Raw genomic sequence first — 26,729 nt, 5'->3', positions numbered from 1 at the left:
TTTGCCAGTTCTCCTGCCAGTTTCCACCACATCAGGCACTGCCGTATCATTCCACAAAAAGTGAGCTGCCTCCTCAGTGTTCCCCTATGGGAGTATGACTAGGCCTGGGAAGGCCACTACTCACACCAGTGGGTTTGTTTTCCTTGTGGAAAACTTAAAACCACTGGAATTGCAGGAGAGGTGGAGAAACAACAGAAGCCCAAGTAAATCAAACTTATCCTGAATGTGTCAGCATCTGGCAGAGGACCAGAAGGGTGAGGAATGCTGTCACGTTTAACCTCTGCTGCTTACTGATACTTTCTTTTACAGGTGGCACTGCAGGTAGAGCTTTTCTTTTCCTGTCTGTAGGAGAGGACAAAGTGGCTCATTTTAAGAGACTTGTATTACAGATCACACACCTACACTCCCCTGCTGCAATGGAAGAATGCTGTAGCTCCTACTGCCCTTTAGCTATGAGGTACAATTAGCTCCAACCTTAGAGTTAAGGTTAACCTTATTTGTTATGCCGTACAAGAACTGCAGTCCTTAAACAGAAGTTATTCACTAGGTTTGTGATAAGCAAACCCCTCTTCCACCCGTCTGAAAGCTTCACCCCCGACCCAAGTACATGAAAATGAAAAAACAGCTGAAATATCATGCTTCTCTCCTCTGCAACATTTCTTTAGCTTGAATCAAGTCAGCTAAAAATCCCCATTACCTGCGTAGCTGGCAGCACAGCCTTTCTTACAGCCTGGACTCACAAATAAATACAAGATTGATGGAAGCAAAGCAAAGGTGCCCCAGTGACCCTGCTCTAGCCCTTGCTTGTTGTGCACAGGACCCAGATACCCAGTGTGCCAGCTGAGCATTTGCAGTCATGGTCCCTGCCCACAGGCCTGAGTCCTTCCCTTACTGGGCATCCCCTTTTTGGTCTGGTCAGGCTTCAGGAACATCTGCTGTTGCTGTATCTTCTGCCTTGACCAAATCACCACTGTTTGTCTCAGCGAGGAGACGCTTGTAGTTAGTGTTGAAGAAGATGACGTAGGAACAAGCCATAGCACTGCAGAGGCCAGCCAGCACCAGTACCGGAGCTGCAAGGAAGATACACTTTCAGACAGTGAATTCACAACCCCCAACAGGTGCAGAAGTCTAGAGGTCAGCTCCCCAGCAGCCACACAGCCTGGGTGATCTCCTCCCAGGGGCTACCCCTGAGGGCAGGGTGCAGCTCACAGTGGGGCCTGCCAGCTTGGTAACAGCCAAACCTTATCTCATGGAACCCTGGCATAGGAAGAGGATTTCAGTGAAATGTGGAAGGTTTCCAGGACCTTTGTCCTGCATGACCCCACAGGTTGCAGGTCCTACAGTGGTGCATACAGTGTGTCTGTGGAAGAGTGTATTTCTCTGTATGTGCACATGTTGTGAGTGTTGAGGGGTGGTGAAGAAAGTTACCAGAAAGATTGAATCAAAACACTTCAACTTCATAAGTCATGCAGTCAACACAGGTAGTGCTTCTTGTTATATCACCTGAGAGCAAAGTGTAGGAAAGGTTCACTAAGGATAAACTTTAATCAAACACAAATTTGGTGGAAAGAATCTTTTCTGAAGGAAAAAAAGAAGTAAATCTAAAAGGCTGTGCAACAAGGCCTGGAAGTAGTTACATTCCTGCTCCAGCAGTGTCTCACACACCTCCATGCCTTTCTCCACAGATGTTCCTGCATGTATCAGACCACAAAATTAGTAGGAATAGGTGCCTAATCATAAGATTCAGCTCTGATCTGATGAGATGGAGAGTTGCGGGCTTTCAGACATGAAGCAGTCAAATTGCTTTTTGGGGGCAGTTATTGGGAAGCCTTGTTCCCTGACAGCTAGTGGAGCTTGTTCTGGGTAGTTTCTGCTCAGCCAAGCAGGATTTGTTTAAAAGGTGTTTGCCAGCCTTTGTGTTACGGTGTGTCCCCAGGACTTGGTGTCAGTACTACGTAACTACGAACTAGCTGAGAGATCAAGCCCAGGGTTTAGCCTGTACTGAAAACACATTTGTGCTGCTCATCCCAGTTGCTCTCCTCTCCTGACCAGCTAGGAAAGGAAGGGAAATGTGGAATAAGTCAAAACAAAGCTGTACTGGCATGTTATAAACCCAGGCAACTGTGTGTGCAGAAGCAAGGGAAGTAGCTTTCAGTCAATGCATTTGTAGTCTTGGGTCCCCCATGCTGCAAAGCAGCGCAGGCTGTGCTATGTGGTAGTGTCTTTCCCCCAGAACAGCTGCTTTCCAGCTTGATGAAGCTCAGGTCTCTGCAGGGTGGCCATAACAGGAATTTTAAACCAGAGCCAGCAGCAGCATTCATGGCACCTTAGACATTTTCCCATTTCAACCCTGCAGGCCTGGTTTAGCAGGAGCAGCAAGGAGTGCACCATCAGGTTGGGAAGGGTAGCTAAGAGACTTTCTGCAACAGGGTCTTACAGGCCCCCTCGCAGTGAGACCTGAAGGAGAGGGGGGGCTACATGGGGTATAACCGAGTGTCCAGCATCATTTCCTAAGGACATACTTACTCATCCAGTCCCGGGCTCCATCCTGGTCAAGGGCGCAGGTAGAGGATGGATCATCAGCAACTCGGACAGTAAGGGCTTGTAGCAGAATCATTAAAATCACACCTTCAATTTGGCTGTGGGGAGAAGTCAACATGGTGCCTGCCTGATTCACCAGCGCTGCAGACAAGTCCAGCTTCCCCAGTGGGAAGAAAGTGAGACTGCTTTCTGGAGCAGGCTTCTTCTAGAGAGAAAGCTACTGCTGGCTTCCTCTGGCCCAGGTGCTTAGTTAACTGGCCCTGGCTCACCGGGTGTCCAGATTAGCCTTTCAGCACACCCCCAGCCACGGGGCCAGTGTGGCAGGACCACTATATACTCCCTCTGGGGGCAGGCAGATGTTGAACTACAACCGTCAAGGAGCTGGGACCTAACCACTGGGCAGAGACTTGGAAATGCCTCTCACAGCACGAATGAGGATGGGAAAAATTCAGGCTATGACTTCAGCCTCCTTATCATTCATAGCTGGCTCACAGCAGCCACAAAGTCCACAACCAGGGAGAGACAATAGCCTTTTTGCCCCTCCTTGACTGATCTTCCTTGCTGCCGCAGCTCCAGCTGACACACACACGGCACCAGGCCACGTATATCACCATTTAAGGTTTCAACAAGTCATTCCTGCTGCAGCCCAGTGCCAGCCCTAGGCATGTAAACTGATCATGGGAAGGACTGTTACTGCCCCATTTGTTGTGACCAGCTGCCCTGTGAGTGATAAGCCCCATCTCTCTCAGCACTAAGACCTGACAAGTCCCTGTACTGCCATGGGAATGCGTGCCTGTCTCAGGCCTACAGCCCTCGTCTGCTTCCAAGATAGGTGATGCCGGGCATGGTTAAATCCCGCTTTGTCCCAAGCAAGACCTACATCTTCCTTCTTGCTTTTTTTTACACCAGTTCCAAAATTTGTGGCCAGTGTATGTGTGTGCATGCACACATGTGTATGTCTGCGTGTGAACCCAAGTTCAGCTGCCAATTGGATTTAACCTGTCTGCTTACCTTGCAACAAAAATCAGACCTGTAGATGTGCCCTCTCCCACAGGGTAGGAGCACTCCACAGCCAGCTCCATGGCAATGGGGTAGATGGCAAAACCAAAGAAACCAAAGAGCGAGCTGGTGATGGCCAGTGTGACAGCCTGATGTCTGAACTGAGAAGCCTGCAGGCAGAAAAGCAACATTGAAGTCTCAGTGTCAGCACTACTGTACAGGAAGTCTCTGAACCCATAACCTTCAGGAAATCCCAAGGGCTCACCAGTACCTTCCCTACCTGTTCCTGAAATCTTTCTTTTACCTCCAACCCTCTAGAGTCAACAAATGGCTACAGGATGGAGCTTTATCTGTTGAATTTAAGTAAGGGGAAAGAGGATCAGCAGAATTACCTGAAAAGCATTGGTGTGGTCTTATTACTGTGAGTTGACTGGTCAATAACTTACCAGGCATGTGCTCAGCATATCTCCAGGACCAAGTGAAACACACAACGTCCTCCAAGTGCAAGCTAACATTTCAGAAGTGGTGTTTGCATTGGGTTACGTATGGGAATTCAGTGGGTTGCTGCAGCTCATTGATAAGGAGAACTATTCCCTGGAAGTGTTCAAGGCCACGTTGGATGGAGATGTGAGCAACCTGGTCTAGTAGAAGCTGTCCCTGCCCATGGCAGAGGGGGTGGAACTAGATGATCTTTAAGGTCCCTTCCAACCCAAACCATTCTATGATTCTATGATTAGTCACTGCAGCTCAGCAATAAGGAAAACTATTCCTCATCATGTCAGACTCATGTTTGTAACACTGGGCTTTTACCACAGAAAAAAACCAACCATAAAACAAACAAAAAACCACCTGAAACATTCAGAAGCCCTGGAGATTAGTTTAGTGCCTAGAACAGCCTTGTCCCTAACTCTGGAAGAAAGAGCATGGCCTTGTCCAGCCAAAGCTAGTAAATTCAAAGTCATATATCCTGCAGCCACAGTGCTAGTACCTCTTTCATTAACCATGCTAATGGTTATATAATATATATCACATTATGTTATGTTATATCATATCATATATTATATCATATCCTATTATATGATATTGTATTACATTATATATAGTAATAAAATCCCACAGAGGAACACAAGGTATTTGCCCTGGCATGGCTGCAGCAGGCCTGGCCCAGCGGAACTGGTAAAGTCAAGGAAAACTCTGTGTGTCTAGAATTCAAATTCAAAGTGTCAAGGCATCAAGCAGATTTGCATGGGTGTTTTTTGTTTTACTACACTGAACTAGTAGTTCATCTGTTTGGGATGAAGGGCACAGAGGGAAGGGGAGGAGGGAGCCTTTTACTCCTGACACAGCCATTTGCCTACTCATGCTTTACCAGAGCCCAGGCATGCTGATTTGTATTCAGAGCATCCCCCCAGCAAATGCCAGAGTTCCAATGGGGGAAATGCAAAATCTGCTTTAGGCATGTTGTCCTACACCAAGCAAGGCATTGCATTTGCCTAGTGGAGCTAACATCACTGGGATCTTGGACCAGAGGAAGTTGTGATCATGCTGTATTGAAAATCTGGATTTTTCAACACGTAGGAGAAATGCACAGCAGAAGCCTATTGGGAAAGCAGAGACCTGCACCTGTCTGGGTCCTCTGCAATGCTAGGAGTCCTGTGCCTCACGCTCAGGTTCCTACTACATGATGACTCCCATTGGCAATGACTAGTTCGAGTGCAGTACTTGCAGGCCAGCCCAATGCGTGTAAAGTTTCCAGGTTCTGCATTCCTCTCCTGGGTGGATTTAAGTGTCCCTCTTTTCTGCCTCTCTCTTGTCTTGTCCTCCTCAAGGAAATACTGCAGAACTAGGCATGTAGCTGGGTCCTTTCTGGTCATCTTGAACTTGGCTGCCACCACTGTTAAAGGCAGATGTTGGGAAAACTATGGCATTCTTGTTCATTTTTATAAGATGAATAGTTAGCAATTCCATTTCTTTTTTAAAAGAATTGTCTCAGGGCCAGTAAACAAACACGGTGATCCAATGTAAGGAAGAAAATTTATGCCAATTTATTTATATCCTGAAGCATCTGTTTCAGGCTCCACAGTGACTGTGAAATCCTCAGTAAAGGGTTTTTCTTTAAAATATTCCTAGCCCAGAAAGATAATCCCAAAGTATAACACGTGGCTTAATAAATATTATGACATAAAATGACCTTGGTTTGAATTGATTTATCCGAAGGCAACAGAACTAAGCTCACAGGTATGGTGCAACACAAGAGAGAACTCACCACTGCAAACACGATACTGGCAAGTGCACTGAGACAGAAACAAATCTTGGTGGACTCTATGAAATTCCTTGTCCGGTCGACATACAGGCCTAGCAGGAAAGCACCCAACAAACCACACACTGTGAACAGTGCTCCATTCAGGCCTGCAAATTCCTGGAGAGCAGAAGAACAAGTGACTGAGCAACTAGAGCAGTTAGGAAAGAGGTTTTAATATCACTGACCCATTTGCCTGCTGCTAGTGGGTCACTTACTGAGGCAGGAAAAGCTTCCCTGCCTGTTGCAATAACTGAGGCCTCTCCAGGGCTCTAAGCAGCAAATAACAAGGCCCAGGTGCTGCTATAAGTATGTAGGGATAGCAGGGTCACCGCACTCCCAAGGTCTCAATAGATGACACGTCTCTGCAGACCTGGCAAGGGAGGCTGGGAACAGGGTAGCAGCAGTTCCCTGGCATTAAATGCTCCAGCCCCAGCATGAGACTGTTCTTTGCTCCTCCAGGGCCAACCACTGGTGGTAACAGCTTCAACTGCCTTGGAGTCTGCTCCTGTCTGTTATTGTGCTCCTGGCCCCTTTCCTACTGGGGATGAGGGACCTGCACTGGCGGAATGCCTTCCACCAGGCTAGCAGCCCTAAAGCTTGTTAGATGAGACATGGCAACACCTGGCTGTAGCAAGGAGGTCTAATTAGAGAAGCAGTGAGCCTCTAATTAGAGAGGCAGTGAGTAGTTAGGACAGGGTACATGCTCTGTTGCCTGCAGTGACTATCTTTGCTTGTCCCACTTCTTCAGTTCTGTAAGAATTCCAATGCAGACACCAATCCTGAAAGCAGGGAGGCTTCTGGGAGCCTCAGGGGCAGACTGGAAGGAAAGGGTACCTGAAATAGCTAAAGGGCCAGGGCAGGCCAGTCACACAGAGACAGAAACATTATTATGCACAGAAAGCAAAGCTTAAAAGGTTTTCAACTAAAAGCCAATGTAGTGTGTAAATGTGACCTGGCTATGGAGCACTGAACAGCCAGGTATCAGACCTGGGAGTTGAGGGGGAGCGGGCAGAGACCAGGCATGTAGATGTGCATACTTAACATTTCGAGATGTGTTTTAAGAGGACCTCCATGGGGATACAAGCAGGAGGACTGAAGTGCTGCCTGCCCAAAGGGAAACACAGGAACTGGGGCAGCCCCTTGCTATTGCAGGGACAGAGCAGGAAGAACCAGCTGTGCACACACTGTGCTCAACTGTAAAAGCAGCACCTGGCCAGCATCATGGGAAGGACAGGAGAAGAGCTGTCACAGTACCTGTGACTGCCTCTGCTGCTCTGGCTTTGGTCAGACTGTGGAAAGAGGAAAAGGTGCTTGCATCAGCCTGCCTTCAGCTTCACTCTAGGGCCTGCCTGGGCCCCATCCCACTATGGGAAGTGTCAGAAGGCTGCATAAACATAGACTTAGAAAAAACACAATACTTCTTCCTCCTAAAAAGTGTTTGAGGAGTAAAGGTTTTTCATTTGCAAATGGGAACCTAGCTATGGGCAGTAATGAAAATGCAGATCATCCATTATACCTGAGAGATTGACTGTGCTCTGGATTAATGTACTGCTTAATCTGTATTAGTTAATGTGAGCAAATAAGATATGAGACAGTACAGCATATTGAACTATCTTCATTTTGCTCTGAGTCCCTTATCAGGAAAAATAATTTTGATTGTATCACAGATGATGTGGACAATGGGGAAGAAAGGAAGAAGACTCACATTTGAATACCCCTTTTCACAAAGGATCTGTTCTAGCAGAGCTGAAAAGCAGGTGAACATCCCAATTCCTCCTCCAAAGCACACTGCGAGGATGATGTATGGCTTGTTTTTCAGGAGCTAGAGAAAGAAGTTAACATACAATTTAAGTGGAGGGGGTGAAAAAGGCCTGGTTGTGACAGTAGTCTTAGGGTCAGTGGCTCTGTCTGCCCTGTTGGAAGTGCTGACAAGGCAACCCTCTGATCATTAGAGAAGTTTGACTCTCCCCTGTCAGTTCAGCCAGAGGACAAGTTAAAATGGAGACCATATAGGGATGAAGGATCTCAACAGGGCCCAAATTCTTCCTTCACTTTGCCATGTGCTGTCCCACCAGTTACCACACCTGCTCAGAAAGCTCAGGTTGTGTGGTCCTCTTGGATGAGCCCAGGTGTGCCTGTCTGAGACAGGTGAACTGCAACCAGCCCACAGCTGAAAAGCCAGGTAGCGTCTCTTGCAGCTTTGCTGTGAGCATCCTCCACTCCCTGAGGAAGGAGATACCGGTCTCCTTCAGGGAGCTTTCCATGGTGGGTTTGGTGGAGTCGGGTGTTCAGAGCCTGCTTTGTCAGCAGATTTCCCAGCATATCACTGCCTGGCAGGGCTGCATCCCTCACTCCAGCATTGGTGTCTCTCTGTGCTACAGCACTTACCATTTTGAGCCCCGTGAGGAATGGCTGGGAGGTGGAGTTAGTGGCACTAGCTGAAGGAGGCGTTGGAGGAACCTTCTCATGAATCCCCACAGTTGCTAGAGTACAAGCTGTTACTGCTGGGACTGCATAAACACCCAGCTACACAACACAAAGCAAAGACATGTTACCAGTCTTTCCAGCTCCACCACCTCCACATAAATAAATCAGCTGGACCCCAACCAGGCCAGCTAGCTGATTAAAATAGTTTTCATTTACCATCAATGGGATGTGCTTTCCTTCAGGAACTAGTGCAGGTGACAGCACGTTTGCTATAAGAATACCCAAGGGATTGGCTGGAAGGAAATAAACAGAGACACAGTTTTTTCATGCAAGCAGTCAGAATCATGCCTATACCCCTACTGCCAGTCAGCAACAGAACTCCAGCGTGCAGCAGAGCAATGAGTAAGGACAGGACGAGGAATGCATAGGGAGAAACCAGGAGGGGAACATGAGAAGCTGTGTAGTCTTACTGTGGCCACATCTGTTCCCTCAGCCCCACGAAGTCCATTCTATAAACCTTTTTCCCTACAAACCCTAACTCCTGTAAACTGCTTTTCATCTATGAATTACAGTGTTCTCACCCTCACAAAGCTGCCTGAGTAAATGCTGAGCTGAAGGGATAAAATGAAGATGGATGAATCCATGTCATCTGTCCTGATGTTATATAGCAGCAGTAACAAAGAGGTAGTCCCTTCTTTACTCCACCTATGCCATTAGGCATGTACACATACGCACAAGATCCCCCCGAGCCTTCTTGAGGGTGAGCAGTCCCAGCTCTCTCGGTCTTGGTTAGCATGAAAGATGATCCATTCCCTTAATCTTCTTACACTGGACTTACACTAATATGTCCACGTCCTTCTTGTACTAACAGGCCTAGAACTGGACACAGCTCTGCAGATGTGGGCAGACAACCTCCCTCAAGCTGCTGGCCATGATCTTCCTGATGGTCACCAGGATGCCACTGGTCTTCTGGGACCAGCGCTGTTTAACATTTTCTTGGTGATACGGACACTGGGATTGAGTGCACCTTCAGCAAGTTTGCCAGTGACACCAAGCTGTGCAGTGCAGTTAACGTGCTGGAGGAAGGGATGCCATCCAGAGGGACTCTGACAGGCTTGAGAGGTGGGCCCATGCAAACCTCATGAAGTTCAACAAGGCCAAGTGCAAGGCCCTGCACCTGGGTCGGGGTAATGTCAAGCACAAAAACAGGCTGGGAGAAGAACGGATTGAGAGCAGCCCTGAGAAGAAGGACTTGGGGGTGCTGGTGGACAGGAAGCTCAACATGGCCCAGCAATGTGCACTTGCAGCCCAGAAAGCCAACCGTATCCTGGGCTGCATCAAAAGAAGAGTGACCAGCAGGTGGAAGGAAGTGATTCTCCCCCTCTACTCCTTGTGAGACCCCACCTGCATTCAGCTCTAAGGCCCCCATAAAAAGGACTTGGACCTGTTGGAGTGAGTTCAGAGGAGGGCCACAAAGATGGTCAGAGGGCTGGCACACCCCTCCTATGAAGAAAGGCTGAGAGTGTTGGGTTTGTTCAGCCTGGGGAAGAGAAGGTTCTGGGGAGACCTTACAGCAGCCTTCCAGTACCTCAAGAAAGTCTACAAGAAAGCTGGAGGGGGACTTTTCACAAGGGCATGTAGTGATAGAACAAGGGGTAATTGTTTTAAGCTGAAAGAGGACAGATTTACATTAGATATTAGGAAGAATTCGTTTGCTGTGAGGGTGGTGAGACCTGTAACAGGTTGCTCTGAGAACTTGTGGATGCCCCATCCCTAGAAGTGTTCGAGGCCAGGCTGGATGTGGCTTTGAGCAACATGGTCTAGTGGAAGGTGTCCCTACCCACGGCACAGGGGTTGGAACTAGCTGATCTTTAAGATCCCTTCCAACCCACACCATTCTATGAATCTATGATTCTTTGCCAAAAAGGCATGAAAAGCAGGAAAGCCCTATGACAGCTCTCTAAAATGACACTAGGTCGTTCCTGACACCTTTCAAGCCAATGTATTTCCTCAGTAAAGCCCAAGCTGGCAAACAAGTTGATCTCTGCTACCACTACCAACTACAAAAAGCACATGGCAGAAGAGAATCTTGGACACCTGTCTGTACTGGAGTAGGGGGTTGCATTGTTATGGGGCTGGAGCTGAGCAGCATGTAAAGGAGCACTCCTGGGGCTCTGCTTGGGAACGTCCACAGCTGTGGGAGATAATTTTTTAACTTTAAGGCAATTTTCTGCAAACGTTCAAACAAGTGAAGTTGCTTTTCTACTAATGTACAGGGATGGGGTTAGGAAAGGCAAAGTCAGCCTGGGATTAAGTCTGGTAAGAGATGTGACAGGCAACTTCTTGTTGCTTCTACAATTACATTAGCAGCAAAAGCAAGGTTAGGGAAAATATGGGCCTGCTGCTGTATGGGGCAGGACACTTGGTGACAAAGGACATGGAAAAGGCCAAGGTATTCAATGCCGCCTTCTCCTCAATCTTTACTGGTAAGACCAGCCTTTGGCTCTGAGACCAGAGGTAAGTCTAGAGCAAGGAAGATTTACTCCCATGGAGGAGGACTTAGGTTAGGGAACATTCAATATACCACACATACTCAGGTCTGTGGGACTGATGGGATGCACCAGTGAGTGCTGAGGCAGCGCGCTGTTTTCATCGCAAGGCCATTCTCTGTTTTCTTTAAAAGGCTGTGGCAATTCCAAGAGGCTCCTGAGGTCTGGAAGAGAGTAAAGGTCACTCCCATCTTCAAGAAGGGCAAAGAGAATCCAGGGAACTCCAGGCCTTCCAGTCTCACTTTGATCCCTGTGAAGGCCATGGAACAACCAATCCTGGACATTATTTCCAGGCACATGAAGGTCAACAAAGTGAACAGGAGTAGTGACCAAAGGAGAAATGCTTAACCAACTTAATACCTTTGCACAGTGAGATGACTGTCTGGGGAGGGGAGAGCAGTGGATGGTTTTTGTCTCAACTTTACTAAGGCTGTTGACACTGTCTCCTGTAACTTCCTCGCAGACAAGCTGATGAAGTGCTGGCTAGGTAAGTGGGCAGTGAGGTGAGATAAATTGACTGAACAGCTGGGCCCAGAGGATTAGCTGCAGCAGCATGAAATCAAGCCGGAGGCCAGTCACTAGTGGTGCACCCCAGGGGTTGATACTGAGGCTAGTACAGCTTAACCTTAACGGAAAACATGGGCAGTAGGGCAGAGTGCACCCACAGCCAGTTTACGGATGATGTGACACTGGGAGGAGTGCCTGACAAAAGATATGTCTATGCCGCCGTTCAGAGGAACCTCAACAGCCTAGAGCAGGGGTCCTCAATCCAGCCCCCAGTATTTACAGAAACCCTCCCCCCCCCCCCCCCCAGGGGTTGGGAGGGGGAAACCAAGCAGCCGCAGATGGCTGCCTGCCACTGCATCCGCGCCGGCCCCTGGTTAAAAAGTGTGAGGACCCCTGGGCTAGAGAAATGGGCAGAGGGGAACCCTGTGAAGTTCAGCAAGAGGAAATGTAAAGTCCTGCACCTGGGGAGGAATAACCCCATCCACCAGTACAGACTGGGGCTGACCAACTGGAAAGCAGCTCTGCAGAGAAGTACCTGGTGTGGGAAGTAAGTGTCCTGGTGGACACCAACCTGACCACGAGCCAGCAACATAACCTCATGATGAAGGCGGCCAACAGCATCCTGGGCTGTATTAGGTAAGGCATTGTCAGTGGGACATGATCCTTCCCCTCTACTTGGCACTATTGAGGCCCCATCTGGAGTACTGTGTTCAGTTCTGGGCTCCCCAGTATGAGATACACATGGATGTACTGGTCCAGCAAAGGGCTAAGAAGATGATTAAAAGGGACTGGAGCTTCTATCACATGAGGACAGACTACGAGAGCTGGGACTGATCAGCCTGGAGAAGCTGTGAAAGTAATTTTGCACAGAACGTCGTGTCCTGGTGGATTGCAAGTTGACCATTAGCCAGAAATGCACCCTTGCAGAAAGGTGCTCAACAGTACCCTGGGTTGCATTAGGGAGAGCATTGCCAGCAGGTGGAAGGCAGTGATCCTTCCCTTCTCCTCAGCCCTGGTGAGAAATATCTGGATTGCCAAGTCCAGTGCTGCGTTCCTCAATACAAGACACACAGTAATGGCGCAAGTCCAGACAAGGCCTGAAGACGTGATTAAAGGACCAGATCATCTCTCATACATAAAGAGGCTGGGATTGTTCAGGCTGGAGAAAAGAACCTTGATCAGTGGCAGGATAAGAGGCAGTGGGCACCAACTGTAGCACAGGGTTTACTTTGACAGTGGTTGAACACTGGAACAAGTTCCTGAGTTGCAACGTCTCCATCCTTGGAGACAGTCAAAACCTGACTAGACATGACACTGGGCAACCTGCTCTAGCCCAGCCCTGCTTGAGCAGGGCGTTGGATAAGAATCTGAAGAGGTACCTTCTGCTGAGGCATAATTAATACTGTTATAGCACACAACTGTAGCATTTCTGCTCTGTACTTGGGAAAGGACTAGCTTATTCACACTGGTGAAATGTTACCTGCTTCTAAGTACATGGACACAATTATACATCATTTCCAAGAAGATGGATTAAAACTTCCCTGTTGGGGTCAAATGCATCTGGGTGTTGTAGGGGACTGCCTGAAAATGAGTCAGGTGTTTCCATGAACAATCAGCATGCAAAACCAGTTCCAGAAGGTATGGATGAGGGGTGGAAATGTGCATATTGAGATAAAAAGACTAAGTGAGACTATCTGCGTAATTACAGGGTTTCAGCCTCTTCCTGGAAAGAGAAATTATATGAGCCTAGACTGTGAATGAAAAGATCAGTGGAGTTAATCAACTGTACATTATGGTCCAGGGGTCCTGGTGGATTGGCTTGCAGTACTCTGCAACGGGGCTGTGTTTTGTGAACAGCAATGCTGCTGCACCAAAACTCCACAGGTGCAGAAACTTACATGCTGACAGACCACAGTAAATGAAGAATCCCATGGATGAAGCAGAGTTCAGTGCACTCAGAAAAGTCTTTCTTCTCCTGAGACAGGAGAATTTCTCATGGTCTTCACAGGGGATCAGCTTTTTGCCCTGCAATGCTTCTTTGTGAGCAAGTCTCTACAGGTGATGGGGAGAACTGAGAGTAAGTACTCAAGAGCACAGCTGAGTCACAGTGATTTCAGCTGCTCAGCAGGATCCGGGGTGCAGTGTCCATTTTTGCCACACAAGGACAGGGAAGCCCACCCAGAGGCACTACCAGGAGCTGTGGGGATACTGACAGGAGGCTGTAGTGCCAGTTTCTGTGTGCAGTACTAATACCAGTAGTACTGGAATTCTGAGTGCTGCTCTGGCATTAAGAGATGAAATGGGTATTGATAAATTGAAGCAAGCTGAGAGAAAAAGCTCTTGTGAGCAACAGGCAGACATGGAGACATGTGGGAAGAAGCGAAGTATGCCTGTAAAGTGACTGGGTTGGAGACATTCAGTCTTTCTAGACAAAGCACGAAAGAGGTGACTCTGTCCATAACTACCTGACAAACTGGTGGAACAAGACTAAATAGCTTGGGGATAAGGTGCATCAAGATGAGAAGCAACATGTAGACATTTACCAGTGAGGTAATTAATCACTGGAGTAAATGACTGGGCCTGTGGCAGATGCTCCTTCTAGGCAATATTTAAACTTTCTTGAAATGAAATCCTGATTTTGTACAGCAGACAGTAATGGGTGTATAACCAGACATTATTAATGGAAGTCCCTCCACACAGCAATATGCAGGTGTTGCAGCAGATAATCACAGCCCCTTCAGTCCTCACACTGATATCTCAACATGCCACAGACTGAACAGCTTCAGGTCTTGGGTTTCCACTGTTTCTTGCTTTTCAGTTTTATTTTTTCCCATAGTTAGATCCATTTGATTCTGAAAGGATGGAGGACACTGTGTGAAATAAATGCTCTTTGGCAGCTCTGGCTGCTCTCTCAAAAAGACCAAGCTTTCTACAGGCTGGAGACCTTCAGGGCAGTGAAGGACTGAGTGCCCAGTGGTCCCTGGTAGTACTTGTATGGCACCACACGGCAACAGAGCTCCTCCTCTAGCAGAGAAGGTGAAGGTCTATCTCAGCCCTGGGAAACAAAGTCAGCCATCAGGTCTACCCTATTCTAGGGAAGGCAGTGCAAAAAGAATTTATTTGTTCTGACACCATAAATCCACTCCTGCTAAACAACAGTGCCTGTGCTCTGGGTTTGGACCTGCACTGAGAAAGCTGTATAGGGGTGCTCCTACACAGCCCTTTTCCCCACGCTTACCCTTTCCTCACAACTCCAAGGCAGCGGGGCATGGAAGGCGGCTATTAGCTGTTTTGAGGGAAGGGCAGGTGGGGCTCCCTCACACATGTAGATACTGTGAGATTTCCCAGCTGCAGCCAGTGAGCCAGCCCAGTTTCTGGGGCACCTCTAAGTCCTTGGAGAAGTGAGGAAGAGATTTCTTCAGGCTGCTGGGAAAAATGTTACATGGAGGAAAGAAACAGATCTGTCAAGTGCAGTATCCTGTCTCCAGCAAGGCCCAAAGGAGCCAAGACAGGAACGAAATTAGAACAAGCATATTTGGTGCCTCCGCTACAGTTTCCCTGCTTCCAGGCATTTTGTGAGGCAGATGTGGTTTCTGTGTGGGTAGTGCTGCTGCATTTAGCATACTCAACATGTTTGTGCGGCCGGCTGAGTATATTTTATCTGTGCATGCATACATGCCAATTGGGAATACGTGCTCAGCCTTGCTACTGGATGAACTGGTGGACACAATTGCTACAGCAGCCTCAGCTCTATCCAGTTAACAGAATTTGGCAACTGTGAGCACTGGCATCGGATGCAATTTGGGCACCTTCCTAACAAGCTGTAAAATTAAGGCAGCTACACACTTCAGATACAGTAACACTGAGGGCTGTCCCCAGCCTCTATATTTAGGCAAAGATGATCACCTTTTCATAGCAGAGAGGAAGACTGGCAGCCTGGGTGGCTTACTTTGAACTTTGCACCTGGATGTGGCTAAGGCCATTTTCTTGCTCCTCACCATAGTAATGCCTGCCTGCCTTTCAGGGCCTTGAAGGCACTGCTTTATTGCACATGGCTATGAGACTCAAGCCAAGCTGTACTTGCAGGGCCAAATGGATGTAGTACACAGGGTTTCCTCTGCCTGCTGCCTCTGAAAGGCAAACAAATACTAGCAAGTTCTGGGAAGCAGCAATATTTCTTTGCAGCTATCACTTACACATTGATGCGATCATATTTGCTGTCGCTCTCTGGTGGTCTGGGAACCATAGTGCTGCCAGTTTTGTTGGTGAAAAGATGATAAGGGGCTGTGCCAGTGCACAGAGGCATTGCCCAATAAACAGGTACCAGTAACTCTGGGGACCCAAGCTGAAGAACTTCAGGACGCTGAACATCCGGATGATGCTACCCACCATGTTCAGCCATGCACTCAGGATCACCTGCAGAAACAGAAACAGCCAGGGGTTGTGTGCTGAAGCCTGAAGGGCAGAACTTAATACAACAGAGTTGCATGAGCAGTTTCAGATGCACTACAGGAGACACTGGTGTTAGTAATCATTGCACAGAAAGTTGCCTGCAGACGGCCCCCACCCCTTTGGGCCACTACAAGATGCTCCTGGATGATCCAACAGTGAGTTACCTGTCTCCTTAGGGAGCAAGGTGGCTGCCCTGGCCCCACATAACGACTACACCACAGTGTAGCTCATGCATGACAGCAGACTGTCGTGAAATTGATGAGAAATCAGAAGTTCAGTAAGTACACTCTGTCTGCAAGTTTGCGCCATCCACCCATATTTTGCTGTGACAATCCAAAGATCATGGCAATAAATCATCCAGGATATGCATCCTGCCAATGCTCTTCTATACTACTAGCATGCTAGCATTCCAGTGCCAAATTACACAACACTCTTACTTCTGATAAGACTGTGTAGAGGTCCCAAGCTGGCTTAGCATAGACCAGGCTCTGAGCTGAGCAGGGGTCCCTTGCTTGCACCCTGCCCTGCTGCTCCTTAAACTGGCCCTGCAAACAAAACAGCTGTGCTAACACTTTGCCACGGCAAATCCTACTCAATTACAGCAAGCTTGTCACAGAGTCAGCTCACAGCATCTGTTCCGGTCAGTTGGCTAAGACAACAAAAATTAAAGCAGGAAAAGCCAAATAAGGATGCAACATTATTCTGACTTTTCCCCACTGATCCTCACCTCAGAGGTGATGTTACAGCTATTACTGAACTAGGACAGAGCTTGCTCATCCCTCTGCAGTGTTTGGCAAGTCTCCCATTCATAGTATGCATGTTAGTGCTTTGTGCAGCTACTGCTATCTCCAGGTGAAACATCCTCAGGGAAACAGAACAGTTCAACTCACAGCACATCTGAGCCCCATGCTGTCAAGAACCCATGTTGCTACCAGACCAAATGGGATTGAGATGAGGAGGTACACTACTGAGAGCCAGTTGACCATCTCCAGGGAAATGTGGAAGTAGGCAGCTGTCTTATCAGCCACAGGAGCAAATGTCAGCCACAGCTGTAGAGTAGAGAACAAAGATTGGTAAGTATGCACATCACCACAACAGAAATTCAGCATCCTCTCAAACTGTCTGAGTTATGAATGGACTTGCTATCTTAGTCTGTCCTTGAAATTAGGATGTTAAGGCTGGTAATAAAAATTCAAACCCCCAGTGTCTGCAGTTACTCATGCTGGGACCATTTCACCACTGATATCATCTTTATCTTGGCCCTGAGCACCCCATCCGTTTCACTACGTCATGCCTGGTCCCCTAGCCCTCCTGCTGCTGGAAGCTGGCAGAAGCAGAGGTCAGTAATTTTTTCTGTCCCCAAGCTGAATATGTTGGCCCCTGATGCACGTACTTACCTGATGTAAACCACAGGCAATCCTTCTGTGTTAGTGTAAACAAAACAGAGGCTGCCATCTCCTCTCTGCCCCTAAGAACCTCTTAAACTCAGCCTGGTATTTATGTTTGCATTGGTAACCCCTGAATGCAGCCTTATAAAAACATCTTTGCTATGTGTCAGCCAAGACAGACAGTATTCCATGCTGTCCTGCACACAGTCGATGGTTAGGAAAGGGCCTAGAACTTTGCATTATTCAATACATCATAACACATAACAGGGACATATATGAGGTACTTCAGTCTTTTCCTTCCAATGCCGTATCTGAAAATATTTCCCTAAACCTTGCTTTAGGTACTGGTTTCGTAAGGTTGCTGTCTGCTTCTGGTTTCTTCTGGGAACAACAAGGCCTGCTTTGATCTCAAATCAGCTCCTGAGATCATGCCCACAAGGATGAAATTAGGGTACTAAGCCAAATTTTAGGATGTTTCTGTGGATTCTTTGCAAAGACACCCTCTCTGGTGCTTTTCAAAAAGACTGACCTAGCCTGAGAACAGGTTTCAATAATGTGGATGTACGCTACTCCACCGTTAGAAAGTGATCTTGCAGCTGGTGAATACTCAAGATGACAAAGTTTGCAGAAATGTGAACACAAACTTCCACTATAGCTTCCTAGAAAAGAACTCCAGTCACTGTCTCCTTCCAGGTACCCCTCTCTGCCATCACAGTCTTCCTCTCCACAACCTGCATCCTGCAGACAGTGTCAGCTGCAGCGTTAATGTGTAACTAAAAAAGGACTAGGATAACCTAACAGAAGAAGGTGTGTCCCTACATTCTGCTACTTGTTATTTCCAGCATTCCTATTTACTTCTTACAGGCTAGAGACCATACAAACTACCACATTAAATGCAAGCAGAAGGGGAGATGGACTTTTCTTATGTTACTGCGTGAGAATAGCCACATGCAAATCATTGTTTAGCCAAGCTTTTCTCCTAGCAGGGATGCAATGCATAAATGGCAGTAACAGAGAAGTTTTGAATGTATTATCACTGTCCTAGCAAGGATTCCTAGCATCAGCCCTTTCCTCTACTCTGAAAGGAGCTGACATGCCAAATGTCCTGCATTCAACACAAAGCTCATAGCACCATGCTGAGCTCAGATACACCCATGTGGGATCAGTCAAAGGCCTGGAAGGGGGTGGATTTGTTTACTCAGCATCTACAATCAGGTAGACAAAGATGCTGAATGCTGAAGGAAATTGTACTCCTGTTACACAACAAGGAGGCTATTCCAGGTCATTGGGAGACTTGCAGCAGTCTTCTAATAAAATGAGTTCTTTAAAAATTCCTTGAAATAATACATTATAGTAACGTTACTGTCTTGTCTCAGGAAGAAATTTCACCCACCTTTGTTTTTCTGGAACTGAACTTCATCAGACTGGCATGGGAATTTAAATTAGTTTAATGCTAATGTAATTGTTTAAAAATAGATAAATAGAGCATCACCAAGGCATGAGCATTAATTTGATTACGGGATGCTAAACTGCTGCTAAACAAAACCCAGCTATGTATTTCCAGCAACAGCAATTCTCTGTTCCTCACTGCCTTCCAGATGGGGGTGGTGGTGATGAAACACTGTATCAGGACACAGTGTAATTAAAGAGATGATATATTTTGTAAGCCAGCTTCAGGCACATTTTCACCTCTTCTGTTCCTCCACACAAGATGCTCACCTAGGCATGACATCATTAGGAGAATGATGCCACAAGACAGAGCACAGCATTTTGTGTTCAGTGGCTGCATACATCAAGGCAAGCTGTGATCAAGCACTCTAGTGTGTTTCCATCAGATCTTGCTTAAAACCAAGCATTGTGGCTACCCTGTATTTCTATTCTGAGCAAGAGGTCCAGTTCCAGCATATGTGTGTGAGAGCACAGAAGGTGGGAAGTTGCAGCCTGTACAAGCCTGAGTTTGTTCTTCATAATAGCAAGCGGGTTTCTTTATAGGTCTGGAGAGAAAAAGTATGTTTCAGCCTCCATTCAGGCAGGGGTTGTTTACCATGTGTCACTCTAACAGAGAAATTAAGAGCTGGGCAATGGAGCTGTGGTCAAAGTGGCTTCCAAATGCCCCTGCAACAACGGGGTGGCACTGTGGGGTTTTGCCAACATAGGGAAATTGCCATGCTAAGCAAATGAGTATGCCACCTTCTGCTTTTGGTTGCCCCAGCTACAATGACTTCATCCGTAGTAGACAGCAAGCTCTTCTGTTGGGATCTAGAGCCCTTATCCCGTTTATTGTTTCTGAAACTCTTCACTGCCAAGGCTGATACTCACACAGGGACTGCCCCTCAGCAGAAAAGGGTGAGGATGATGCAGTTCTTTCCTGGTGGTGTCTCAGACCTGTAACCTCTGAAGATTTAGAACAGAGACTGAGACAGGTTCCTCCCTCCTCTACTCTCCCAGGGCCTTAACTCAGCCTTGGCACACCAAAAACAGCGTCAAAGCTCCCTACTGTAGATCATCGTGACAGATACAGGAGAAGAGATAATGCGTAGGGTTATAGGATGCCAGCCACCAAAAGCTGTTTGCTCCTGGGACAGATAAAGGAAGGAGACAGACAGGCACCTCTGCCCCTGCAGGGTTGTTTACACACTTGTTCAGTCCTTGCACAAGCCTCACTTTATGAAAATATGCTCTTGTGGTCTGATCAAACTGCATTCAGCTCCATTGCCTGCATAGCCACACAGACTTAGAGCCTCAGTGTGAGATGCACAAGGCATCAAGGGGAGTCTGTGTTACATGCTGCACTGCTATGTCCATGTCCACATTTGCTCCTCTGAAGGCAGCTCAATGGATGCCACAACAGCGAAACTGGGAAAGTCCAGCCCCTTGCCAATGTCTCTTCCTGACTTGCAATGGTGACAAGCAATTTCCATTCACCCATGTGACTTCTGCTCCTTCTGAGCCCTGACAGAGCTATAATTAACCAAAACCTTTTAGCAAGCTTTGACAAAATCCCCAGCTTGGCACCCCGCAGATCAGGAATGCCTTGTCTCTGAGGCTCCAAATGCACCCAGCTCAGAGCCCCATACCCTGACTGCTCAACAACTACCTTGCACAGTCCCCACAGCAGAACACAGCTGTGCTGCTTCACAAGTTGGAGTGGATGACTTTGGAAGTCAGCAGGAGTCCGCTCTCTGGCCCATGGCATAGTTAGGTCAAGTCATTTATACAGAAGTCCACAGAGAGCCATCCAAGCACATGGACTCTTGTCTTTGAACACCAACCAACCACAATGGCTTCGTGAGCCCAAACCCCCACACTTTGCAAAATTCACTTCCCAGAGTTACCTCACAGATTTTGCAATATTTGTTCTCAAAGGACAGCTCCTGCTGTAGTATAATCCAATATCATTGGCCACAGTCGCTTATGTTGTAGACCATAATATTTGATTCTTCAGCATTTGGGATGAACTTTTCCCTCCCTTCAGATATGCATCAATCAGGACGTTGAAATAGATGCTGTAAAAATAGACACCATTTCTTTTCCAGATGCAGGAATTGTAGTTCCCACAGTCCTCACCTGAGCTCTGTGCTTTTTGAATTCAGAGACAGCAAAAGCTCCAGTGCATGCTGTCTGGGCAGGAATTCGTACCTCATGACACACTCTTCACTACAAAATCTTGTGCTTTACACAGTGGGCGCAGCTGATGAAGAGGACAGAAGGTCCCCTGAAAACCTGTAAGCCTTTTCTGGCTTGCACTGGAGTACAGCTGCATCTCCCACTGCTCTGAGCACATGGCTGGCTTATTGGGTAGCCATGCCCCATCACTAGAAGAAAAGAACAGAAATGTTTCCTCCCAGAGTCTATTTATATCCTCAGTTGCAGGAGAGCCCCCTCCATACATCCTTTCACAATGGAACATGTGGGTCCACCAGGGAAAGCAAATGCCCTGAAACTCAAAACATATGACTGGTACTGACGTTGGAGGGGTACTGGCTCCACTTCCAGCTCTCCCTCCCTTTGCTTGATTTATCTTTCTTCTAGCTGACATTTTCTCTTCTGCACCTCCCAGAGACTGCCTGTTCCCTTCCCCATTAATTGCAGATCTGCTTGGGCAGTCCTGTAACCAAAGCAGGTTACAGCTGTTCTCATCCTGCCCCATTTCTAAGCTTCTTTCTTGCGCTTTCTGATTCTCTTGTATCCCTTAACTGATTCTCAGATCTGGATCCACCCCCTTTTCCTCCCAGAATCGGCCCTAACCCTCTAGTTTTCCTCCTGCTCTATTCCCCTTCTGCCTCCATCTTCTCCAGGTTCAGTTCCTCTGCAATATTGCCTTTACTGTTTTCACTCCTGTGCAGACTCTCCAAGACCTATTTCACCTGTAGGACTTGGTTTCCCTCCACCCATTCCCAGGGAATCCAGCACTTGCCCTCTCTCCCATTTCCACGGGAGGTTACTGGGGGGCTGTGAGCCACCTATTCTCTGCCTGCAATGGCAGCAAGGTGGTGGCTGAAGGACTCTACACTTTGGTAAGCAATAAGTGTGAGCTGCAGAAGGCAACATAAACAAACACAGCCCCAGGATTTTCAGAGCTCAAAGAGCAGTAATGATAAGTCAATGCATCGCACATATAATCAGATGCAGCCCTGCCAGAAGTGGTACCAAAATTTTTCTTCATGAAGGCAAGCTGTTAACCAATGTTAACCTCCTCACCAACAAATCAAGATTCTAAAAGCGAAAAGCAAAATCATTTCCAGAATGGCAAGTGCAGGCAATCAGGCAGGGTAGAAATTAAGCCGTTTCGCCATGTCAGCGGTGGCATCAGCTAGCAAAGGCTGCTATATGGAGTGCTCTTCGTGCCTGGCATATTATGTGACTATGCACAGTGTAGCAATGTCCCTGTAATACCTCTTATGTACAGCTTAAAAAGGAGGAGACAAGGGGGATGACATACGTGAAATGGGACCTTCCACTTTGTAACAGGCATAGCCACAGCTCACTGCTCCCCAGGCAGGCACTGTCTGCAGCAGCTCTGCTGGTCCCAGCACGCTTTCTCCCTGACACTGCTCTGAAGGTGAGGTAGGATGTCTTTCTGAGAAACATGGGCTGCCTCCTCCTCCCCTGGGACTGGGCTATGAAGCCCTTATACCAGGCTCCTCATCTTCAGCGTCAAAAGGGCCACAGCCTGGGAGCAAACAGCCTCTGGCCTCAGCTGAAAGCACCTGTGCTGACACAGCAGCCAAGGAAGCAAGGACAGAGGCATGATCTTCAAAATGGTCCAGCCGGGCAGCAGCAGCTCTGTGTGCATGTGTATCTACAGGGGCACTGATGGATGGGTGTGGGCAAGGCGTGTGCACCCACTGCCCTGGCACACGCCAGTCTCCACTTGTGCAGCTCTCCTTCCTCTCCCAAGTACACTAAGTGGTGGTGGAAGTCCTCCAGGCTGGTGAGTCAGAAACCACCCAGCCAAGTGTGAGCCATGTCCAACCTTCGGCTCCCCTCCTCCTCCCCAGCTTGCTCATGCTGACAGGCAGAGAACAGGGCAGAAAACACTCTCAGTTTCATTCTTCTGTCCCCAGTGCTAAGGCAAGAAAAAGCTCCTTCTGTGAAACACAAAGTTCCCACCTGTTCAGCTTCACAGGAAGGACGCGAGGAGGAAGGAGGTGTTTCCCTCAACTCTTTGTGTTACAGCAGCTGTCAGCACACCATGAATACACTTAAACCTTAAGTCTTCAGATCAAAAAAACGCACACACTCAAAATACACCATCAGTTTGACAAAACAAATCTGTGGAGCAACCTTAGGGATAGTTATGCCACTGCTTACCAGGAGTGCTGCAAAAGACAACTGGAGATGACCAGCTCAGCTCAGCTGTGGTCAGAACAGCCTCTCTTCCCAGGACTTCAGGCAGCAACTGAATTATACTGATGCCTGCTTATGGACTTCTTAGAATGACGCAAAGGTTTTTCACACTACATTGTCAGCTAGGAAATTCCAGAATAGCCATGTTTAGGAAATGAGACCCAATCTTTTTGCGCAGCAGGGAGAGGCAGAGGCTTTTGAACTCAGGTCAGTAAAAGAGAATCAAGTATGGGCTATTCATCCTTGGTGTAAAAAGCTTCCCTTATATCGTATTCCCTTATATATATTCACTGTGTTCTGGTTAAAGAAGGATTTCAAACAATGATGTGGAGTAGGAGGAAGCTGGGAGGAGTGCCCTTTTCATGGTCTGGCCTGGCCTTGCTCAATCACAATCCTAAAACAGACTGAACTAAGAAACACACTTTTCTTAGCCTGCCCTTGCTGCATGATCAAGTGTGTTTTCCTGCAGTTAAGTTGCTTCTACCTTGTCTTCCTGACATGGACAGTCTCTCCCTCTCAGGATTATCTCCCCTCTGCCACTTCTAGTGACACTGAAGGCCACCAATAAAACCTGCACATGTGCATAGGTAAGAGAGGGGAATACAAGGCAGCATCCTGGAAGCTTGGTCCAGCACTTGAGGTGGTCTGTTCTTTCTAAGTCAGATAATTCAAAATCGTCTGTCCTCACCATATGCATTTTGCAGATAGCCTGATGCAGGAATACATAGAACACAGTGCTGCATGCAACATCTGTACAGGAACGGAGGACACACCTTAACTTGCAAAGCAATTTTCAGACCACAGAACTGGTAAATTAATCTTTCCATCTGGAACTCTTAAAACAGCAACCAAGCTCTTTGATTGCATGGGCTTTCAACCACTCCCTCCATTTTAATGTGATTTTCATCAGGAACATTTGGGAGAAACATTAGCATCAATAAATGTTTGACTAGAATTTCTGTATCAGCATACTTGCCATTCGAGACCTTTGCAGTGGCTTAGAAACAGTGTTTCTACTCTGGGATATTTATTAAGCACCCAGTTTTGAAGTTCTGGGTTAACATTCATGCTGTGGAAAAATGCTACTATGGACAGACAAGAAGTTGGCAAGATGCCAAGGAGACAGACAACAGCAGAATCATTCAGGGCTACAAAGTTTTCAGCCACATGACTCAGATCACAGTTGAATTGCAAATGCATTGAAAGGGGCTTTTTAAGTAACCGTCCATTTCACAGTTAAGGGGCCAGCAAAGTCAAAGTCTGACAAGGCATCCTGGAAAGGTTTTCTGCAGCTTCCCTCACCCCCGCTGTCACTGTCCACTTCTAGCAGAGTGGTTTTTTTCTTGCTACATAATGTTACTGTGCTGTGCCAATTCAACTGCAAGTGAGCAGTGTGGCTTCACATCACTTTTCTGCAGGACACTTTTTTACACCCTTGAAAGACAAACCGATTTTCCCTAGGGAAGGCACATTCATTTTGTGTCATCCATATACAACCACATTCTCACTATGTTTTTTTCATTTTTCTGCTCCAGCACTCTTGCATAATGCAATAGCATCATGCAATACCTACTCTTCCTTTGCTGCATTTAAATGTTTGCAGGTGACAGCACCTGATCTTGGCTGCCAGACAGCCTGCATTTGCAGCATGGTAATCCTCAAGTGCATGAATAATTCTACACCAGTCTGATAATTATCAACTATGTCCTCAATGACTTGGTGAGCAAGGATTTGGGCTTCTATCCCATATAATAGGACTTGGTAAGGGGAAACTTTATGGTTTATCTTGATAATTACTGAACTTAATTTTAATCTGCTCAACAGGTGTGGTGTGATCTGACATCTCTTTTCTTCAGGTCTTTCAAAATAAAGTACCTGTAGGCAATAAGAAGTTCATGTACCAGTACATTTAGTGCAGAATCACTCCTATACTGTGTTGTATGTGCAACAACAGACCCTAAATGGAAACCTACTTGCTCCTGTTTCTGACCAGGCAGATACGCTGCCGTAGGCCTGCAATAAGGCAGAGCTAACTCCTGCGCCTCTGCCCCGAGGGTTTCAGCGTAGTTCTACTGCTCTTCGGTTCGAAACATGTGACACTCACAGGCGCCGAATACTTTCTGTTCCTCCCCAAGGCCTAGGAGCGTACTAGGCAGCAGCTTTAGCTGTTCTCCCGGACTCGGCAGCAGCTTTAGCTGTGCTCCTGGACATGTTTTGCTTCATCCCAGCCTGGCTTTGCCGCTTGGTACTTCCAGACCACAGGCACCCTGCCATCCCATCCTGCCCTTCCCCATCAGCGCCCTTCCCGACTCCGGGTCCCGCCGGTCAGCAAGGCAGGTGTGCAGCCCGAAGTCACAACCAAAGGAACAAAGTTGGAAAGGAAAAGCCGCTTATTCAGTCCCCAAGGCACGGCCAGGCCGAGGCTTCTCTGCACTGTGGGGTGCAGCCGAGTGCCGGTGCCCCGGGGTGGATGCGGGACGGGGCGCGGGGGCAGAGCCCGGCAGACGCCTGGCGGGAGGTGGTGTGACCCTGGCGAGCCCTGCACCCCTCCTACCCCGGCAGCTGCAGCCCGGGTTGCCCCCCGGAGCTCGGCGCAGGCAGGAGGAAGGGCCGGCCGCCCTACGCCCGGCGCCCCCTCCCGCGCTCACGGCTGCTGGGGGACCCCGCGGCGCCGCCGGCCTCCCCCTGCCCCCCCCCGGCCTGGGGCCGCCCTCCCCCCGCCGGAGGAACGTCCCCGCTGCCGTCCGCGTCCGGCCACCCCCGGCCCCCCCCGGCGGCGGGGTCTGCGCCAGGGGCGCGGCGGGAGCGGCTCCCCGCGGCGGGGCAGCCGGGCCGGCGGGCCGGGGCGGGCCGCACTCACCATGGCGTTGGAGCAGTTCAGCAGGCACACGGCGGCCAGCAGGAGCCAGCGCCGCCGGTAGGTCTTGAACGGGGACTGCCCCCCCGGGCCGCGCTCCCCCAGCAGGCTCGCCGCCTCGGAACCCTCCATCACGGCACGGCACGGCCCGGCACGGCCCGGCACAGCTCGGTACTGCCCTGCCCGGCCCCGCCCCGCCGCGCTCCCGGCCTGCCGGGGGCGGCCCCGGCCGAAGCGCAGCCTGCCGCCCGGCGCGGCACGGCACGGCACGGCGCGGCGCGGCGCGGCACGGCCCGCAGCGTGGGCCAGCGGTGCGGAGGCGCCCTGCGGAGCGGCGCCGAAGCCGAGCGACAGCCGCTCGCCGCGGGTGCTGGGCCCAGCCCGGAGCGGGCTGCCGGTGCCCGCGGGGCCGGGTTTGCCCTGTCGCGTTTGGCAGAGGGGAAGGCCCGGTGCTCCGGCACGGGGCTGCCGAGGTGGTGGGAAGGCGGGCCGCCAGGGCGGTCGGCGACAAAACCCTTTTTCCTCGTCTGTCGTTAAAAGAACTTCAGCAGCATCGCTGCTACCCGCCGACAGCCCCGCGTTCGTTATCCTCAGTGGCGCTTCCGCGGCCGGGGGTGTTGGTGGCAGCAGGAGGGGGAAGCCCTGTCCGAGGGTGATGGCTTACTGGAGTAGAAAAAGGACCGGAGGAGAATGAAGGGAGGTTGTTAAGACCCACAGAGGTTTATCAGCCATGGGATGTACAGTTTGGTTATGGTTTTATATGACTGATGATGCTGCAGACGGCAGTAGCTTCTTCCCCCAATGCAGAGGCACCCACACTAGCTCTGATCTTCTGAAAAACTCACCAAGAGAAAAAG

General features: G+C 48.7%; 1 protein-coding gene across 3 annotated transcripts; it reads right to left on the bottom strand.

Annotated features, from left to right (window-relative positions):
* Positions 1–631: 631 nt before the first annotated feature.
* SLC49A3 (solute carrier family 49 member 3) lies at positions 632–26,286 on the bottom strand. Of its 3 annotated transcripts, none has more exons than XM_055791403.1 (10): positions 25,876–26,268; positions 16,668–16,826; positions 15,522–15,741; positions 8,486–8,562; positions 8,231–8,368; positions 7,548–7,664; positions 5,807–5,959; positions 3,553–3,710; positions 2,527–2,639; positions 632–1,070 (listed from the first exon to the last, which is right to left on the bottom strand). In XM_055791403.1, the coding sequence occupies exons 1-10, from the start codon at positions 26,002–26,004 to the stop codon at positions 916–918; spliced, it is 1,419 nt and encodes a 472-aa protein (XP_055647378.1). In that variant the 5' UTR covers positions 26,005–26,268; the 3' UTR covers positions 632–915. The 3 variants fall into 3 exon arrangements, with proteins under 3 accessions (XP_055647378.1, XP_055647377.1, XP_055647379.1); XM_055791402.1 differs by lacking the exon at positions 632–1,070 and adding an exon at positions 1,085–1,691 and having other exon boundaries at positions 25,876–26,286; XM_055791404.1 differs by lacking the exons at positions 632–1,070; positions 5,807–5,959 and adding an exon at positions 1,085–1,691 and having other exon boundaries at positions 25,876–26,286.
* Positions 26,287–26,729: the final 443 nt, after the last annotated feature.

The sequence above is a fragment of the Falco peregrinus genome, chromosome Z (assembly GCF_023634155.1).
Source record: "Falco peregrinus isolate bFalPer1 chromosome Z, bFalPer1.pri, whole genome shotgun sequence".
NCBI classification, from domain to species: domain Eukaryota; kingdom Metazoa; phylum Chordata; class Aves; order Falconiformes; family Falconidae; genus Falco; species Falco peregrinus.
Note: the sequence above shows the minus strand (reverse complement) of the source record. Positions and strands in the feature narration are given on the sequence as shown.

Bases quoted from the DNA above. Each gene is read 5' to 3' on its own strand.
- SLC49A3 (XM_055791402.1), bottom strand. From the start codon at position 26,004: ATGGAGGGTTCCGAGGCGGCGAGCCTGCTGGGGGAGCGCGGCCCGGGG. The intron at 8,369-8,485 runs GTAAATGAAAAC...TGTGTTGTGTAG, and splicing joins GAAAGCACATCCCATTGATG to CTGGGTGTTTATGCAGTCCC. The intron at 7,665-8,230 runs GTAAGTGCTGTA...TTCTTTCTCTAG, and splicing joins TCCTCACGGGGCTCAAAATG to CTCCTGAAAAACAAGCCATA.